At 41.0% G+C, this 20,163-nt stretch overlaps 1 protein-coding gene across 6 annotated transcripts in view; it reads right to left on the reverse strand.

Annotated features, from left to right (window-relative positions):
* Window positions 1-11,552: 11,552 nt before the first annotated feature.
* Window positions 11,553-20,163, reverse strand: part of POSTN (periostin) — a 49,856-nt gene continuing 41,245 nt past the window's right edge. For 4 of the 6 annotated variants that reach the window (XM_078852767.1, XM_073342433.2, XM_073342400.2 and 1 more), the window contains 5 exons: window positions 19,737-19,817; window positions 19,028-19,108; window positions 16,690-16,776; window positions 13,719-13,760; window positions 11,553-12,754 (listed from right to left, as the gene is read on the reverse strand). In XM_078852767.1, the coding sequence (XP_078708893.1) occupies window positions 12,717-12,754; window positions 13,719-13,760; window positions 16,690-16,776; window positions 19,028-19,108; window positions 19,737-19,817 (329 nt within the window). In that variant the 3' untranslated portion in view covers window positions 11,553-12,716. The remainder of the gene's footprint in view (window positions 12,755-13,718; window positions 13,761-16,689; window positions 16,777-19,027; window positions 19,109-19,736; window positions 19,818-20,163) is intronic. The other 2 variants (XM_073342422.2, XM_073342441.2) reach the window with 2 other exon arrangements.

The following is a 20,163-nucleotide window of genomic DNA, read 5'->3' on the forward strand; positions in this document are numbered from 1 at the left end:
TTGCTTTGAGAACAGACTCTGTCTTGGAATGTACTAACACAATTAGCAGCTTGTAAGTTTCACACATAGAGGGAGAGAAACAGTACCAAAAACCAAGAGACCTCTTAATTAGCAAAACCCTGGAATTTAAACTATGGGGAATCAAACTCATTTGTGATTTTAATACAGAACTTCTTTAATGTCATCCAACACATGGACTCCTGCAAGTGCTGTGCACATACCAAGACCCTGAACCACAGCCCTTGGCACCTTAGTATCTCTGGAGACTCTGGCTAGGCTTTGGTCTGCCATCAGGCTAGACTTTATTGAGTCTTAACATCTGTGGACTGCCTGACCAAAATGGCCTACTTCATCCTCTTCAGCCAGCTGCTGTCTGCTGACACTACCGTCCAACTCTTGCTGCACAACATGGTCCAGCTGCACAGACTCCCAGACCACATAGGCCCACAGTTCACCTTTTCCTTCTGGCGCAAAGTGTTCAGGTTATTGGTCATCCAGGTATCCACCTGCACTGCATACCACCCCCAAACAGATGGTCAGATTGAACAGGGGAAATAACCGGTCACACCCGCCATATACAGAGTTTTCTTACAACAATGCTGACCATGCCTCCATGAGTCACAGCCCTTTCTTTGGTAATTATGGGTTCCATCCCTGTTTCCACCTTGTGTTACCAGCAGCCTCTCCAAGCCCTGCTGCCAATGACTGGGTCCAACAGACCCATCTCATTCAAGAAGAGCTCAAGAACCACCAAGAAGAGGTGAAGAAGGCCTCAAGAAGCTTCAGTAGTTATGGTAGGCCAGAAGGTGTGAATTGCTGCCACATACCTCCAGACCTCCTGCAAATTGAACCACCAGTTCATGGGACCCTTCCCAATATGCCAGCAGTTTAACCTGGTTACCTTCAAACTCCAGCTTCCCTTGCCTCTCAGGAAGCATCCAGTTTTCCATGTTTCCCTTCTGAAGCCCTACGCTGAGAACCCTTTTCTTGACCAAACCATACCACCACCTCCAGCAGTTGAAATCCAGTGTCATAAGATATACAAAGTGTATGCCATCCTCAATTCCCAATGGACATGAAGCAGCCTGTACCATCTGTGCACTTGGGAGCCTGCCTCCCATGTCCAAGCCCTTGGCCTGGAGGAGGAATTCCACAAGGCTCACCCAGGCAAGCCTGGACCAGCACAACCCTGAAGGTGGGGATGATGTAAGAACCTGAAGGGCTGGAACCTGGGACCATGGGGGTTCTGGCCACTGGTACCTCTGCATTACCATGAGAGCCTTAGACTGTGCTCCTATTGGAGGTTTTAGGCTGGGATCCCACAGGAGGACCCTGTGAAACTCAGTTTGACAGGAAGTACCACCCAGGAGAACCCAAGTAGTCGCCCCTCATAGCCCACTGATTGGCCAGTTACCAGTACTTAAACCAGGAAGCCACGAAGGGGAACTGTCTGAGCAAAACACAGACTGATTGTCTGTCTGCTCCAGATACTGCTTGTCATTAGACCCTAGACTCCAGCTTCTGACCCTGGTTTGTCCTCAACTTTGCTATTCAATCCCTGTCCGTAACCAGGCGCCTGACCCCGATCTACTGGTAACCTGATTCTGCCTGCCTCCTGCTGCCTGCCTCTCAGTTTGCCCACTGTCCTGTCTCAGACTCTGACCCCCCAGAAGCCTGAGACAGCTTGCTCCAGATGTCTGATTCTTGATCTGCCCACTGGCCTGTCTCAGACTCTGACTTCCTGGTATTAGACTTGGCCTGTCTTCTAACTCCTACTGTGACCACTAGGTATGTCCTGGTCATGACTGGTGGCAATGAGGTGAAATTTGCATTGAGCTAGGGCAGATAATTTTTGGGAGCCTCTTTTAATGTCTTTTGTTTGATTGTTTCCATTTGTCAATAGTGCATATGCCCAGAGAAATATTAATAGTTAAAATCTCAATAAATAAATAATAAATCAAAGTCAAAATCAAACAATGGGATACCATAATAGCAAACAGATTTCTTAAAAGTTGGCTCATCCGTGGTACCTGCATGTTTCTTCATCCTCACCATTTGACCTGCAGCCCATGTTCATCTCTCCCACTCACCAAAATGGCCATTCACTTGACTAGGTCTTCACCAAGTTCTGATTTCTCTGTTGCTGAGTTCCTCCTCTCCAATCATCACCCATTTCCTTTCAGCATCGCTCTCCCCACACATCTCATGCCCTGTCACTTGGCTGTTCTATGACTTCCAATCTGTCAGCATTGATGATTTTTTATCTTCTTTCAAACATCTCCTTCCTGCCCTTTCTTCCGTTGATATGGCTATTGGTTCTTTCCATGCTTCATTCTCCTCCATGCTTTGTTCTATTGTCCCTCTTTCTTATCACAGGGGTCACCCTGACAATCCCCAGCCCCGGCTTACCCCGAACATCTGCTTCCTCTGCTCCTCCTCTCACACTGTGGAGCAAAGTCCCTGACTGTAATCCCATGACCAGGCCATCTTCGTCCACTAAAATTCATTCTCCCTCCTTCAGTTCTGCCATTTTCCCAGTTAAACAATTGTACTTCTCCAGCTTAATTCAATCCACCTGTGCAATCCTAGCTGCTTTTTTGCCACTTTTGATTCAATGATGAAACCTTCCATTCTTCCTGTCTGCACTTCTCTCTCCACACAGGATCTCGCCAATTTCTTATAAGGGAAAATTTGACAGACTATAATGTGACCTTCTACTTCCTCTTCCCTTTCTACAACTCTCTCCTCCTTCTCCCCTATCAAAATGCATAAGTTTCTCTCCTCCTCTAACCCCTCCACTTGCCCCAGCTACCCATCCCATCTCTCATCCCAATCCCTTATTCTTCTCCTTAACTTCTCACTCTCCTCTGACTCTTTCCCCTCAAAATACAAACAGGCTTTAGTCTTCTCAATTTTCTTTTTTAAAAAAACCAGCCTTGACTCCACTTACCTCTGCAACGACTGCCTCATCTGCCTTCTCCCTTTAAAGCTAAACTCCTTGGTCACACTGTCTACAATTACTGTCTGTAACTCCTCTCCTCTAATTCCATCCTAGACCCTCCCCAATCTGGGTTCTAACCTTCACAGTCCACTAAAACCACTCTCACCAAAGTCTCTAATGATCTCTTCCCAGCCAAAGCTCAGAACCAATACTCCATCCTCACTCTCCTTGACATGGTAACACCCATCATCATGCTCTTCTTGAAATTGTCTATTCCCTTGGCTTCCTGTCTATGCTCTCCTGGTTCTCCTCTTACCCCTCGTATTGCTCCTTCTGAGTGTCCTTTGGAAGATCTTCCTCTTCCCCTTCCGACTTTCAATGTGGGTTCCACAGGGCTCTATCCTTGGTCCCCTTCTCTTCTCCTGATCTAGCACAAGGGCTTTGACTTTGGGTAAATCTCATCCACAAACAGAAATCCAACAACTATCTCTTGGCCTGTCTCTCTGACATCTCCTTGTGGATGTCTAGCAATCAATTTAAGTTCAATATGGCTAAAAGAGAACTCAGCTCTTCAAACCTTCCCTTCACCTCCAAGCTCTCCTTACTGTCTCTTTCTCAAGCACATGTCTCACTGTGGATAACACCAGCATCCTGCCTATCACTCAGGCACAGAGCTGTCCCTTGAGTACAGTGAATTGGGGTGACCACCCCAGACCCTGCAAAATTCGTGAGGAGGCAGGCAGGAAGGTGAGGCAGGAGGTGGGTGAAGTGAGGAGGCGAATGGGGAGATGAGCAGCTGGCAGCAGGCAGTCAGTGGGCGGGGGGGTGAGGAGGAACTCCCCTACCAGGCCCTCCCCCCAGAACCTCCTGCCCGCCGGTATGCCCCACCGATCAGCACCTCCCCCTCCCTCCCATTGCCTACCGTCTGCCCCTGATCAGATGTTTTGCAGCATCAGGAGGCTCTTGTGGGGCGGGGAGAGGAGCGAGGGCACAGAACGCTTGGGGGATGGAACTGGGTGGGGCAGAGGCAGGGAGGAAGAGGTGGGGCGGGAGTGGAGCAGGGGTGGGAAGAAGTAGGGTGGGGGATGTGGCCTTGGGGAAAGGAGTAGAGCGGGGGCAGGGCCTGGGTGGAGCCGGGGTGGAGAGCAACTCCCGGGAAATTAGAAAGAAACTTGGAGCCTATGTCCCAGGCCCTGCACCCACCCTAGGGGCAGCCCTGCTCTGGCATATAACCAGGGTATCATCTTCGATTCAGATCTCTCTCTAGGCCCTAACATATAGGCTATATAAATGAAGTTTGCAGATTTTTTCTGCATAACCTCTCTATGATATGGCCTTTTCTATCCATCCAGAACTAAAACTTTCATCCAGGTTCTCATAATCTTGCATCTCAGTTACTACAATGTCCTTCTCTCTGCACTTGACAAACGCAATCTTGCCCCATTTATATCCATTCAGAATTCTGCTGCAAATATCATTTTCCTAGCCCATCACTTTGACCTTGTCACCTCTTTTTTTGTTCCTCCACTGGCTTTCCCTTCTCTGTTGCTTATATGGCGTATACGTACCCTACCTATCATCTCATCCAGCATTGAAAGGTTGATTCCCATCTCTATTAGGCCCATGATGCCAATTTGCATCAATCTGTTGTCTCGTATCCTATTCTTAGACTGCAAGCAGGGACCAGCAGGGACCAGCGGCTTGTTCTATAGTACATATAGCACAATAGCACAATGGGATGCTGATCTGTGACTGGAGATGCCAGGTGCCATGGTAATAAAAAGAATAAATAATAATTGAGTCTGATGTATCTTCTCCACTAGTGGCTACAAATGGGTGCTTCAGAGAGAGGTGTAAAACTCTAGGTCATAGGTGCCGACTCCGTGGGTGATCCAGGGCTGGAGCACCCACAGAAAAAAACCAGTGGGTGCTCAGCACCCACTAGCCACAGCTGTTTGGAAGTGCGGCCAAACAGCTGACTGGCAGCTGGGGGAGAGGGTTGTGGAGGGCGAAGAGCAGTGAGCAGGCAGAGATCTGGGGGAGGGGTAGAGCAGAGGCAGGACCTGGAAAAGGAGGCAGAGCAGGGGCGTGAAGAGGCAGGGTGAAGGCAGGGCCTCAGGGGAGGGGTGAGTGGGGGCTAGGACCTCAGGGCAGAGTGGTGTGGAGCACCCCCTCGGCAAAAGAAAAACTCAGCGCCTCTGCTCTAGGTCACTGTGCAACATTACATTATGGAGGGAGATGTCTCTTTCTAATCCCAGCTGTCATGATCAGCTTATGCAAGAAAGCCTAAGAACTGATGGCGTTCATAGCTTGTAGTGCGAGTGCAGATGCTCTTCTTTGGAGTTATACATTCTTTTGTAAAGGTTATTTTTGTTTAATGAGTCACAAATCCATAAAATCAGCTCTGTGGTATTTAGTGGATGCCAGATAAAGCAAACAGAAAAGAAATAGTGAAGTCTTTTATAGCATTATGAATAAACTATTTGACTGCAAAGGAGACCGGTAGGGATTCAGTATAATGAATCAAAGAACATATCACTGGGTTTGTTTAATTAGTATACTGAGTCCTTGGTGGTACACTCTCATCTTGCTGGGCTCTCACACAGCATTTATGTCCGTCTTTGCCACAAGAAATTATGCTTTTCACTCTCCTTTAGAACTTCTATGTGAAACGTACCCATATATAGAGTGGAAGCACAAGGTCTATGCACAACTGAAATCTGATTTAGAGCTAAAATGCTCAAAAAGTTGACATTTCAACCAATTTTTTGGTCAAATTTTCAGTTTTTTGCCAAAAAACCTCTTGACATTTTTTACAAGTTTTCATAGACATTTTTCATGTTTTTTGACAATTGAAAAGTTCATTGAAATTTTGACTTCTTAAAAAATTTCAAAAGTTTGAAAAAACAGTAGAAGATTTTGAAAGTTTCCAGTGAAACTTTATACTGTTGGTTTGTGTGGGGAGGAGAGAAGGGGTTTCTGACCAGTTTCAACCAGTTTTCCAGACTTAGTTTATGTATAAGTGATCTATAGGTCTGGAGCTAGCCCTGTATCAAGGTGAATTTCAGCCTGGAAGAGTATGTGGGAGGGGGTCTGGCTTATTTAAATATGCCTGTGAGGATGGGTCATACTGTACGTCACAGTTCTGTGATGAGCCATTACTATCACACAACATTTAATCTATCATTATCCTATGACTGTACTGCTTTATAACTTTGATTTCACTTCAACTGTGTGAAAATATTGAAGTAAAATGTGAGGAAGGAAGAAAGCTTATGAATCAATGTGTTCTAGTGATTGGAGTGGAGGAATGGGGATCAAGTCTTTTTTCCTTTCCATTATTGATTTGCTGTGAGATCATGGAAGTCACTTAGGCCAACCTTTACAAATGGGTATGCATGAAGTCAGTGACAAAAGGCCATGATTAGGGCTGGTCAGGTGTGTATTTGTTTCAAAGAAACTTTAATTGAAAAAGTTTTTCATGTCTAGAATGAAATCTCTAGCTGGATGGACAGATTAACGGACTTCTCCCTGCCTCTCCTCCCCATACATACACTTCAGTAGAACTATTCATGTGCTTAAAGCTATATAGGGTCAGGTCCCAAGCACAGCATTTGGCCTTCAGAATGGAAAGTAGCTAGGGACAGAATGCTCAAAAGGAATTAGGCTCCTAACTTCCATTTGGGAGTTACAAGGTGAAATAACTCCTTCTGAGCGTTCAGCCCTGGAGGATTTGCAACATATGTCAAATTTTATGATAGTGATTATGCAGTGGTCAAATGTCCACCACAGGTGAGAAAGAGATAGGGGTGGCCTAGTGGATAGCACTGGAATAGGACTTAAGTTCTACTCCTAGTTTTGCCTCTTGTTTGATGGGTGATCTAGGCAAGTCACTTCATCTCTCTGTTCCTCAGTTTCCTCATCTGAATATAGGGATAATGATACCACTCTCCTATGTGAAGTACTTTGAGATCTGATCATGATAATATCTAGGTATTTTTACAATATTTATTATTAAACATTTTCATCTAACTAAATATTTTCAATAAGTAGAAATAGAAGACATTTTGTGACTGTTTTGTAGGGTGAATTTTTGCCATTTTCATCAAATAATTTATTAGACAATATATTTTGTAGTAGTTCACCGGCTTTATAGCTAATCATAGCTATCATCTGGCAAATAATAGCAACATTTATTGACTAATTCATTTGCTAAATATTTTTTGAGTATTTATCCAGTACTAATTGTATACAGCTTTGAAAAAACTGCAAGCAGAATAACATACATAATACTAATCTTAATTAAATTATGACACTATACATGTTTGTTGTCTTGTTGTATAAAAAAAAACAGGTATTTTTTGAAAGGGCTCTGTAGAATGTCATCCTAAGAACTGCAGTAATACGTTGGCACACTGGTAATCTTGTGAAAGTCTCTGTAATTCTCTTGACACAAATAGGATTTCAATGAAATGGAATGGAAATCCAAAAAATAATGCAAACCATATTTCTTCAGAAACTAGAGGCCTAATCTCTTTAAAATAATGTTATACTATAGAATACTTTTTTAAAAAAAGGCCATAGAGAATAACTTATGGAAAGTTTTTGATGTGATGGTGTGTTGGTCTTTATAAAATGCCAAAATGGAAAGTTCATAGTCATAGATTTTAAGACCAGAAGGGACCATGCATCATCCTGCATGGCTACGTCTACACTGCAATCTAGGGCTGTGATTCCTCTGCTTGTGTTTACACACTTGTGCTAGCTCTTGTTAAGCTAGTGAGAATATAAGTAGTGTTGTAGCATGGGTAACAGCAGCAGAGCAGAGCTGAGCTAGGCCAAGTGCATGCCAGCCAGTTTAGCACGGCTCAGCCATGCCTCCACGCTAGCTCAGAGAGACCTAGTGCAAGTACGTGTACACGAGATTGGCGGGGCGGTTACACCCTTATCTCATAGTGTAGACATAGCCTATTAATGAAGTGACAAATACCTAGATGATCCTAGCAAGTGTCCTGTGCCCTATGCTGCAGAGGAAGCAAAAAAAGAAATAAAAATAAAAAAGAAATGGGCACTACCAATCTGCCCCGGCGGGAAATCTCTTCCCATCTCCCCTTCTCCAGCATGGGGGCCAGTAGACTGCCAAAGTTTACTCTTCTAAGGCCTAACTTGGGATCTAAGGGTGGGTCTGCTAATTACTAACACCTTAACCATGCTAGCCTAGGCAGGAAGGGTGAGAGAAATGGTTGTCTGCAGACCGAGGCTGGCACACCCATTGAACAAGACACAGAAAGCATGCTGCGGCCTCATCCTCAGATAGTGGTAACTGGGCTGAATGGAGCTCACTAAAGCTTGCAAGGAAATATTAGGCAATGGAAATATGCAGATAGGCCTTTTTTGTTTTATGCCTTTGCTCTGCGTACTTCATACCGTTGTTGTGAAGATGTTGTTTTTGAGTCGCTTTAATCAGCTAGTTGGTCCCAGGCTCCCAGAGGGCTTGCAGGTGCCAAATTCAGCTGAGCCTGTTTCATTATTATGTTGGGAAACATGGAGGCTGGAGCCCAGAGACCCAGTCTAAGTGTGGCTAATACCACATAGTTACACCCAAGGAGGTAAAGATAGCCAGAGTACCCTTGAGGGCCTAAATTGCAGCTTGCTCAGTAACCATGACAATTTTATATCAGCGTAATTATCCACATTTTTCTTTCACTGAAAACACATCTTCTTACTGACTTAAGTGAGCCAACAATCACACTTTATAACCTAGCCTTGCAGAAGGGTGTATTTGATGATCTGCCAGGTCTGTTCCAGGACGTTATTTCTGTCCTAAGTTCCTTCTTCTTTCCACATTTTCAGCTTTGTGTTTTCTTTCATGCTATTCTACATGTTCAGAAGAATATCCCCCATGCTTCCCCACAATTCCTGTGTACCAATTGTCCTTTTCTTTCAAATTCTTCTTTAAAAAAAAAGTTCTTGACACTTTCCTACGCTGATCTCAACTCTAACAACATTTTCACACTTTGTAGGGCTGAAACTATATTTTTGCTTATTTCTGTGTTTGGGCCAACACAGAAGAAGTTTCTTCTGGCTTGACATGTCAGAGGTCATTGTCCCTTGACTCCTTGGCTATGTTACTATGATGACACCTGTTTTATGAACTGTTATCTGCTAAAGTTTGGGGTTGGGGCATACCGGCTGAACTGTTTTATTGATCCGTCTATAGAGGCAAAGTTACCGACGGTCTAAATGAATGGACTCATTGGTGGCTGGTGGGACATCATTTTTTCCTCATGACTATCAGTAGAGTTCCCCCTCAATGCCAGCTCCCTTTTCTCATCCTCACAGATTACCTTGTTCTATAGATGACATGGTATGGGTGAACTGATAGAGTAATGGTTGCAAAGATTTTGTTCTGAGCCTGATAGCTTGAGACAATGAGGTCTTTGGGAGCAGTTTTTTGTGTGTGTTTTTTAATTGCGGAGTGGGAGGGGACAGCGGTTGCACATGGATGAACTTTTTCACAAGCTATATTAGGTATAGACTTACTGTCAGTCTCAAGAACTTTTGCCATTGCAACTGTTTCTTTCGCACATGTGTAATATGAGCCTTGAAAAGAAGATTCCCCATACTTTCTCCCACAAAGTGCTGTGAGGTTGTGATAGTACTATAAATGATCTTTATCTACATTCTTTTTATCTCTGAGGGAGTTCCTCTGTAGACCCCAGCATCATGTGTAATAAGTGAAAATGTTATAGGAGATGTAGAGAGTTATAGGAAATGTGAGTTGTGGTGGCTAATGTTTTGGGCAAGTAGGTGCATGTGTGCACACACAGATCACACAGAGTTTGATTTTTCTTAATTTAGAAGTGTTGAGAAGAAGACAGAATCTTGCTTTGACAGCTGGAAAAAAATTCCATTGAAAGGGTGTATATAGTACAGTTGGGTATATACAGTCTGTACTAAACTAAGCATTCAAAATGAAAGGCACATTTTAGCTCCATTTAAGGAAATGAAAATGTTGAAATGAGTTTCGCTTAATATAATCCATACCATATATGTTGGTGTATTACCTAAAGTGGAAGTAAACAAAACTACATACTTTAGTGAATAGTGAAGGTATTTGCTTGAAGGCATCAAAAAAGTTTGTGAGACACAAAGAGATACAAAAAATAAACACTTCTCCAGAGTAAGACTGTTTGTTACCATTTTAAGAATTAGGTAAATTGGGATGTGAATCGTTGAAGCAGAAAGCGGGGGGCAGCTGTGGTCTGGCTTTGCTCCTTCTCCTCCTCCCCTCTGGTGAAAAAGATATCAGTCCCTCTTCATCAATTCCCCTATCTGGAATCTTCTGTAAGCTCCTGTCCAGATCCCCTATTTCCCTCACAGGTCTCTTGGAGGCAGGCAGAAGAGCAGAGGTCTCAAAGTTGCAGGCCATGAGCTCCTATCTTGCAAAACACACCAGACTATGCAGGTCAGTGTGACAGGGAGGCTGAACCAGCTGGACTGTGGAACATACAGTTGAGAGCTTAGGGGAAATGTGCTAAAACTGGCCTTTTCGTGGGCAGCCTCCACCAGCAGAGCTCATATACAGCCCTGGCAAGAATTTAAAGCTGTCCTCCTGCCAAGGCATAAAATCAGTGGAGCTATGCTGATATACAACCACTGAGGATCTGGTCCCCAGTTTTAAAGGGCACCCAACATATTAAGTCACCATATAAATTCCTAGATACTAGGATTAGTCCAGTAAGATACTATATTAGTCCAGTAAGACTAAATGGTCTATCAGGTGCTGACAGCATAACTACCCCTGTCAGTCACTAGTTGATTGACAAAGGACTGCTATGGAGTGTTTTAGGGCCTGATCCATAGCCCCTTGAATTCAGTGGGAGACTTTCTGTTGACTTCAAGGGGCTATGGATTATGTACTTACAGAGTTGTGCTGCTAAAACTCGATGTAACGCTGACAGACCCTGGTCATTGGCGGGCAGGATTAAACCTGGGACCTCTGGAGTTTAGTGCATGAGCCTCTAGTGCATGAGCTAAAAGCCAGCTGGCTGTTAGCTAAGGCTGTAGAGCAGACTTATTTAACTCTCTCTAAGGGCAGGTCTTGGCGGGTAGTGATCAATCTATAGGGGATCGATTTATCGTGTCTCATCTAGACGCAATAAATCGATCCCCAAACGCGCTCCCTGTTGACTCCAGAACTCCAGCTCACAAGAGGTGGAAGTGGAGTCGACGGGGGAGCGGCAGCGGTCAACTCACCGCCGTCCTCACAGCCAGGTCAGTCAACCTAAGATACGCCGACTTCAGCTACACTATTCGCATAGCTGAAGTTGCGTATCTTAGGTCGACTCCCACCCGCCCAGTGTAGACTAGGGCTAAGTGGTCTCGGTGCCAATAGATGGAACAGAACACCACACCCAGGAGGTGTGTGGGTTACACATACACATTAAGTTTAGGATAAACTCCATATGCTAAGTGGGAAAAAGAAAAAATATACCCGTTTATATGAATGCGTTTGTTTAAAAGTTACCTTGGGGAATCTTAAGAATATTTAGAATTTGCCCTGTCACAAAAGGGTTTACTTACAAATAAAAAGAAGCATAATTCAGCCAGTTTTTTAATGAGTATTTGTTTCGAAACAGAAGAATAATAGCACATCTAATGACTCCTCCTAAACCTTGGTTCTGCAGAATTAAGGCACCTTGAAGAAATGTTTTTTTTTCTTTCTTCTCAAATAGTTGCATTCCAACATTTGACATAAAAATATTGCAAAAGGCAAATGACTTAAACATTTTATGAGTACAAAACTGGAGTTATAAAAATGACATAATTTACAAACAAACCCACATTAGTACCAGACATTAGCAAAGCATGTTTGATATAAAAGCTTTCATATCAAGCCCCAATTATTGTTATGCTTGTTTCCATGCAGAGGTAACAGTTTGCATACATTTTATTTATCCCTTATGCTTTAACAATTCAAGGGCTCATTCTTACTTAAAATGTTATCCCTTTAGTATCTTAAGTTTTGTGTCTGCTATAGGATTCCTATAATAGGAATTATTTTTATTAATAGATGAAAATGTCACCAGCACAATCCTACACCAAATAAATTTTAGGAAATTCATTTGTGATTTTTTTAGAAAATCCTTTAGCCATATTACCAGGAAATGTTTGAATATGTAATGCAGAACTAGATGATACATTTAATATATGGTATAATTGTTAATTTAAAAAAGGTAATGTTTTTGGTGTCATAATGACATTAAAAACATGATGAAAGTTGACATCAAAATGCATGATATTACTGAACCAAAAGTGCTAGATTTATAGAACTCGCCCTAGATTACCCATCATCAAGTCACCAAAATGATATATTTCTAGAAATGATCTAATTTCATGTATATTTCTCATTTATAAGAAATAATAAAATTTACATTCTGAAATGTTCCCTGCTCAGTTTGAGCCCAATTCTGTAAACACTTATTACCAGGCATAGGGTGAAATCCTGGCTCCGCTGACATCAATGGGAGTTTTGCTATTGACTTCTGCGCGGCCAGCATTTCACTCTAAATAATGCTTCTCATGCTAGTGGGCACGAAGCCCAGTAGTGAATGTTTACACTATCAGACCCTTTGTGTGGGCTCATGGTTCAGTTTATACTTGATTAGCAAATGACACATTCCTTTTGATTTTATTTTAAAACAACTTCTTTTCCTTTCAAAGATCAGGCTATTCATTTTTAGTTCTATGGACTCTATCTCACTGGAAAGCTCTAAGGACGAACTAGCCTTGTCCTTCTCCGTGGTGTTCCTAGTGGCAAAACATAATAGGAGAAAGTTATTTGCAAATATAATGGATAGTCAATAGGTCAGTAAAGTATTTAAAAAATTAATTTGTCCTAAATCCGTTCTTGCTTCTTCAAATAGCCCAATGGAAGTCAACAGATCTGACTTTGAACTTCATGGACATCTACTCATTTGATAATAGGCTACACTAAAACCCTGGATCCAAATACCCCCAAACTTTGAGAATACTTGGAATCTAGACCCCTCTTAATCCCATATCTAGTTTTAGTGGGACAAATCCTGAGGCCCTTACACAGTTATTATTTATTCCTTATGCCAGCAAAATTCTTAATGACTTCACCATATCAGTGCTGCAGGCCAAATGCAACCCAACTATCTTCCAGTGATGCCCATCTGCTACTCCAGTAAAAGCTAACGATGTTACACAAACCCATCTGAGGACATCATTTAGAGACAATGGGCTTCCCCTAGTGTAGCCAAGGGTATGACTGGCTTATCTTTGCTGCAGCTGCCAATTCATGAGAAACAAAGTATCTAGCTTGACTTTCAGATGTCACATTGAGTTGCAGGCCTGGCAGTTAGCAAAGTAAAAAGCATCCTTTTACTTATCAAGCAACCAAGGTTGATATCAAATTTGTGAAACACAATAAAGATGGAACTCCACAATGCCATTTTTATAAAGCCTGTATTCAGAGTCGAAGTACTGGTTAATACCTTTTCACTATTCAACCTTTGTTTCAATAAATGAAATCTGCAACCCTGTTTATACAGAGCAAAGTCCCTAGGAGTTGTTTTTCAGGCATATTAGTGTTTTAAAAAAACATTAACATTACCAACCGTGCAAAAGAACACAGTGAAAAATGACTACCGTTCTTTTTACTGGAATGTATTTTAGTCTCAGGAAAGGTTTATTGTCTTAAAAATATCCTTCGAAAAAGTATAATATGAAAATGCTTCCTTTCCTGTACCTTGTGCCTTTTTGGGTGGTTTTGGTCTCCTTGCTGGTGCTTCTACAAAATAGAAATATTGCAGTCAGGAATGATTTATAAACAAGTATTTGAATTAGAGTTCAATTCTAATTCAAATCAACAGCTGATTTGAAACTCATAGCTTAAAAAATGAAGTCAACACTGTTGTAGGTATTTAACAAGTTTGGGATTACTGATGACCTGCAACACAAAGGCTTGTACTAAGAAAAAATTATAAAACATTGTCATTTTGTTCATTCTACAAATCATAACAAAAAAATCCTTTAAAACTACAGAATTATCCCTAATGTGAGTTAGGATGATTGTGCTGCTGACAAGCTATTTTTTCCTGGAAAGGGTAGTTGATAACTCACTGATAACTAATTGATAACTTACTGATATCAGAAGATAAACATAAGACCTGTACTGTTTTTTATAGTTCTTAAAGATGAACCATCCCTGAGATGCTAGTTGGAAATTCCAAATAACCATGTACAGTGCAGTCAGCATTGTGATGTCGCAGCACCGTTGTATATACAATTTAGATTCCCAGAATTCCCTTCTTTTGAGATGAGAGGCTTACAGGTAAGATGTTGGAGAGGCACTCTTAATTAATAGACGTTTTTCAAAATATCCATTTGATCTGTGACTCTACAGGCATTTGCTAAATGTTGTAACCCACATCTGTAGATTAGTGCAAGAAAACATAAATATGAGACAAATTCCAGAGGAAGAAAAACAAATATTCTCTGACATCCTCACTGCAGATCTTGCCACGGATATTACATGCATGGAATGCCTGTTAATGTCAATAGGAGTTCTGAACATGTAAGGGAGACCAAAATATTAGAGTCAAGATCCATTGATCTGAGTGGAGAGTTTTCCCCTTAGAATCCATCAGCCGACTAAGGCTGTATTTACTAACACATGCAGTTAACTAGCTTTGCACTTTACTTTGTTTACCTTAACACTTTGATTTCTTTGAAGTCACTTCACAATGAACAGCAGGCTACACTAGTTTCTCGCACCTATCTACAGTCTTCACTTCTATTTTCACTGGATTACAAGCAAAGTAAAGTTTTGAAGTTCTGCACTGGGGAATAGTGAGTCTCAAGCTCCCTACATCACTTAAAAGTGTGGAAGATGTGTGCAGAAAATGGCTGATTCAGACACATGGTCTTAAGTGCAAGCCTCACCATGCTAATCAGGTCCCCCTTTAGGGACATATCCTCCCAGCTGAGGTTGTTCACTGAATTAAGTTACATCAGCTATTAGGCTCAAAGCTACTGGGCATCTCTCTCACTGATGGAAGATCAGACTTCTCTGCCTTCCCTGTCCTGCTTATCACTGAAGTTATACACACAATGCTCCACATCTTCTTTGTGTATGATCAAACCCGGAGTTTACTGCGCACCATTATGCAGTATATGTCCTATAAGTATCTATACCGGGGTGGCCAAACTTACTGACCCGCCGAACCACATATGACAATCTTCACATGTTTGAGAGCTGGGACGTGCCTGCCAGGGCTCAGGGCTGTGGGAAGGCGAGTGTTGGGACTCCAGCCCCATGGGAGGTGCCTGCCAGGGCTTGGAGCTTCAACCCTGCTTCTGATAAAGCCCTGAGCCCCTTCTCCTTGCTGGGCAGAGCCCAAAGCTCCTCCAGCCCCACGTTTGGTAGGTGGAGAATGGGGGGAGGAGTATGGGAAGTTTTGCAAGCCACACTTTAACTGTAAAAGAGCCACATGCAACTCGCGAGCCATGGTTTGGCCACCCCTAATCTATACAGATGTATCATGAGTCCTGTAAACACAAATACGACACTTCATTTTGAACAATTAAAATGTGAATATTTATGTAAAAAACAACCAACCAAACAAATCCTCTGGTATATTGTAAATTTATCCTCTGAATTTCTTTCACATTTGCAAAATCCATTAAGTTAACATAAGTTGAAAATATAGTTGAAACAAATTAATTTCTTGGTACTTCAGATAGCATGAGAAACTTCATTCACCAGAAACTATATTTGTTTCTATATATCCTATATCTGGAATGTGAACAGTTAAGAAATAGATAAACTTTAGCAACGGATCTTGAATGATTAGAAATGCTAGTTCAAAGAGGACACACAAAAATATCACAAGAAATCACTGCTTTGTTTTAACTCACAGTAGGTGAGTTAGGTGAGCAACTTACAAGTAACTGCAAGTTAAACTAGAACATCTAAATTCAGCCCAGGCATAAGCCAGGAATGAATGTGGTCCCTAAGAATTTCATTGCATACTCCAGTGATTCTCAACCTTTTTAATACTGGGATCCCACTGGAACCACAGGTGCTGGAACTAGGAGTCCTGCCACATCCCCTGGCTTGAAGTGGTTTCCATCATATACAGGGTTTACAGTTTGGTTCAATGGCTCTCAGCACCCCCGTTATACAGATTGTTCCAGAACATCTAACTGGAACCTCCTTCCCATTTAACAATATGAGAAGGGAAGAATGATTGCAACCCACCACCTGTTTATGTCCCTTCTCCCCCCCCCTCCCCCGGGATTGTGACCCCGCAGTTGAGAACTCCTAGCCTAATGGATGGACATTGAAACAGGAAACAAACTAAAGTTACTGAGAACTTACATATTCTTCTCATAGTGCTGCTCACAAAAAAGGCAGTAAGTTTATTATGCTCATTTTCCAGTATTCTTGCCCAGATTTTGCAGCTAGACCTTTTTCTTTGCCTACTACACATGGCAATTAATTTATTTAGGATAAACCTCAAAATAAACTTTGCAGAGAGTCATTTCAATGTCAGCGTATGATCAAATCCTTTAAAAAAATTGTCAAAACTCTTCCTGCTAAAACTGTAGTTTCGGAGCTAAACAACTTATGTGCACAAACACTATAAAACCCCACCTGGGATGATCACTGCAGATGAAGATGGTCTCAGTGCTTTTGCATTATTAGACAAACTAACCTTCCAGATGGACTTCCTTGATTTCTCTCTCGATAATCTGTGGCTCTCCCTCAATTACTTTAGTAACCTTGGTGTACTCAGTTCCAGCTATGATAAGCATTAAAAACAAATGAGTTAAATCTGGGATAGCATTTTTCAATATGAAGGGTGCCTGGTCAGGACACATTTCATTCTGGGGGCATAGTGGTGAGCAGGATGCCATGTTATAAGCATTGTACAATCCTGCCAATTTTCTCAACCCTGACACTGGGGAGTCTCCTTCTCTAGGGCTGAACTGGGGCTTTGTTTCAACAAAGCCTGCCTAGTGCAGAAAGCTCTGCTGGATTATATATAATTTTATAACAGCCCATTAGAGAGCATGTTCCTTTGCACAAAGGCAAGACATACATTTGTGACTGGACTCAGGTTTGTTCAAGTGCTTGGGGAATTCTCTGTTGTAAAACAGAAGTGCTCTGATGCAGTCAGAGGGAGCAGGGAGCCATCACCACCATTATTACAGAAGCCACAATGCAGCATGTGTAGCTGTTCTTCTTGGCTAGAACTACTGTACTGTGGTGTAAAAGACTTGATTAAAACATGGAAAAGTGTAGAGAAGACTGAAGAAAAACCGATAATCCGCTCATTTGCTCCATTACATAAAGCAAGAGGCTTTTACTAACTACCTTATGATAGCAAGGAGAAGAAAAGAATTCAAGAGACTATGTTGTATTACCCAATTTATTACTAATACTCAATGTATCACCATTATATAAATCTGTAGAGTCATATAGCTTTAGAGATCAATTGTATTTAATTGCAGAGCTTGATAATTTAGGGCAATAGCTAGATACCGAAGAGATCCAAGGTGTCAGGCCACTCTAATTCACAACTTTAGAGCTTTGCACACCCCTAGGGCATAAATTCAGCATTTTTGACTTCTGCACCTCCACTGTAGACAATGGAATTTAGTCCAGTGCTTCTAATTTGTCTGCTATATCTTTTGTAATTTTTCAATTTAATTTTAAAATAGCTTTAACTGAATTTAGTGCAGGTAAAAGATAAAAGATGGGTAGCCCTGGAGACTTTACTGCTAATATGTATACACTATATTCAGCAGTAATGCAAGCTTTCCCACACTGCCCTAATCACAGTTCCTTAAATCCTGACCTAGAGAAGCTTATGAGTAAAGATAATGCAGCAGTTCAGGCTCTATGACCAGTCCTTTGCTTGCCTGCTGAGTCTACCAGTTAAGATAAGGTAGACCAATGAGTGTTTACTGTGATGGTTTTACTTTATAAAAGAGCTAAGGGCTATATCCTGTAGCCTTTTCTAAATCCTTACTTAGGCAAATGTTTAAGGCCCAGACTTCAAAGGTATTTAGGTGCCTAATTCCAATGAGAAGTTAGGCATCTAAATGCCTTTGAGAATCTGAGCCTAGTTGAATTTGTCCATAGGATTAGGTCCAGGGTTGTTTGTGACCTACTTCACTGACTTCCAAACTTGTCATTAATAAAAAGATGACAAGAAGAAATGGATTCAATTAATCTAAATCAGAGGTTTTACTGTATGACTTGAGAAATAGACAAATATCCTTTCGAGTTTATTAGTCAGGCCAATACTAAATTTCCCCAGAATACTTGAATTCTTTTTCACTGTCACCTTTGCTACTACAAGTAGTTGTTTTAATCTATGCAGTAAGCAGAATACATTCCATATTTATAGATAAAGAAATAATTTCATATGCACACATTTTTCTACTTTTTTCTACATCCACTGGTTATTTATTGCTAAAACTGTTAGAATTGAGAGAGAGAGGGAGAGAGAGAGAATCATTACCAGGAATGCTATACTTGAAGAGAATTAAAGTTAATATTTTGACCCACATTACCTGTCAGTATTCAAAGAGAGATGCTAAACATGCCTTTGATTGTTAACTTGAGGGCAATGAATATTCATTTCTGGATAACAGAAAAGCATAATGGATTTGTCCTCTTGTAACACTTTCCATTTCATTAGTGTTTCTAAAAGTTAACGATTTCCTGGAAAAAAGGTTTGCAGCTAATGGAATAAATCTTCATTGCTCCCGTAGGTTTGAATTAGGTAACATTTTAAAGACTAAAAAACAAACAAGCTTCTATTTGTTCATTATCAATGTGAGCATGAAAATTGGCTGTTCAAAGTTTGCCATCTTATAGTTCAGGAGGCCTTTTACTTCATTTTTTTTTTTTTTTGTGAAGATTTATATTTAAACTAGATCAGCTAGGTCAATCTTTAAAATGTTAAGAGATCAAATTGTCTGAGAGAGGTTTCAATCACCAGAACCTGTTATGTAGAGGTTAGTTGTCATACACTCACTAACCTCCCTGCAGGAGTCTTTTGATTTCTTCATCTTCAAGTAAATGACCATCCCCTTCAATGAATTTGGTCACCTTGGTAACCTCTGAGAGGATACATGTTTACGGCATAAAGTTGATTTACATAAGACATTCAGAATTCTAAATTACATTACATTACATTAACGAACCAAGCTGAATAACTACAAAATCCATTTATTATAAGAAGTTCCATGCCAAACATCTGGTTATCATCATGACAGAAAAGCAATAATTTTGATCAGTTCTCGGTATACAGTATACATGAGCAGTTCCACTTAAAATGAATTGCTAATGAAGTACATATTGAGACAGGTACCAATGATGGGTCATTTGTAGTATGTCTTTCACAGCTGCTTCTGGGACTTCTTTTCTTGTCTTGATGTGGAACTCAACATGTTGAAAAATAAAGCTCTCTACTGCATTTCAAGCACATGTTTATATAGATCCAAACAAGCCTCAACTTTGAGGTTCAGATTTCAAGGAACCCTACATCTTTATAATAGATCAAATAATAGATCAGATCTCAGCACTCCTAAACTTTGGATTGTTTAATCTCTAGCTCTGAACTTGTGGCTTGGGCCCACCTTGTATATGTATATCTATTAAAATTATAAGATGCATAATTTCCAATAATTAAATACCTGGGTGGATCTCATGGTGCCTACATTTTTCTTTGAGAAGAAAAATACTAACCTTCTTCAAGCAATTTCTTCAAATTTTCCTCCGTATCTCCTCTACCACCCGCAGTAATTCGGGTATATTTAATTTCAGGACCTGAAACAAAGTTTAAAAGAGGCAGCATTGAAACAAAGACTACACTGTTGCATTTTAATGTATTTTCTCCTATGAAACATCTAGTATGTTTTTTGTCTTTAACAGAAGCATCATGTTCAAAATTATAATTAAAGAGGACCCCAGAATGCAATATTGAGATCTCCACCCACTCTCCCAAGGTACTTAGTTAGATTCCAAAGAGCTTAAGTTCCATTTTCAAAATGGGAATTAGAAGACTAATTCACGTAAGTGCTTTTGAAAATTTTACCCACCATGCCTATATTTTTTCTTAATTAATGATTTATTATACATTAATTTATTTTAAATGCTAGTAATACATTAATTG

Source organism: Lepidochelys kempii, chromosome 1 (genome assembly GCF_965140285.1).
Source record: "Lepidochelys kempii isolate rLepKem1 chromosome 1, rLepKem1.hap1, whole genome shotgun sequence".
In the NCBI taxonomy this organism is placed as follows: Eukaryota; Metazoa; Chordata; order Testudines; family Cheloniidae; genus Lepidochelys; species Lepidochelys kempii.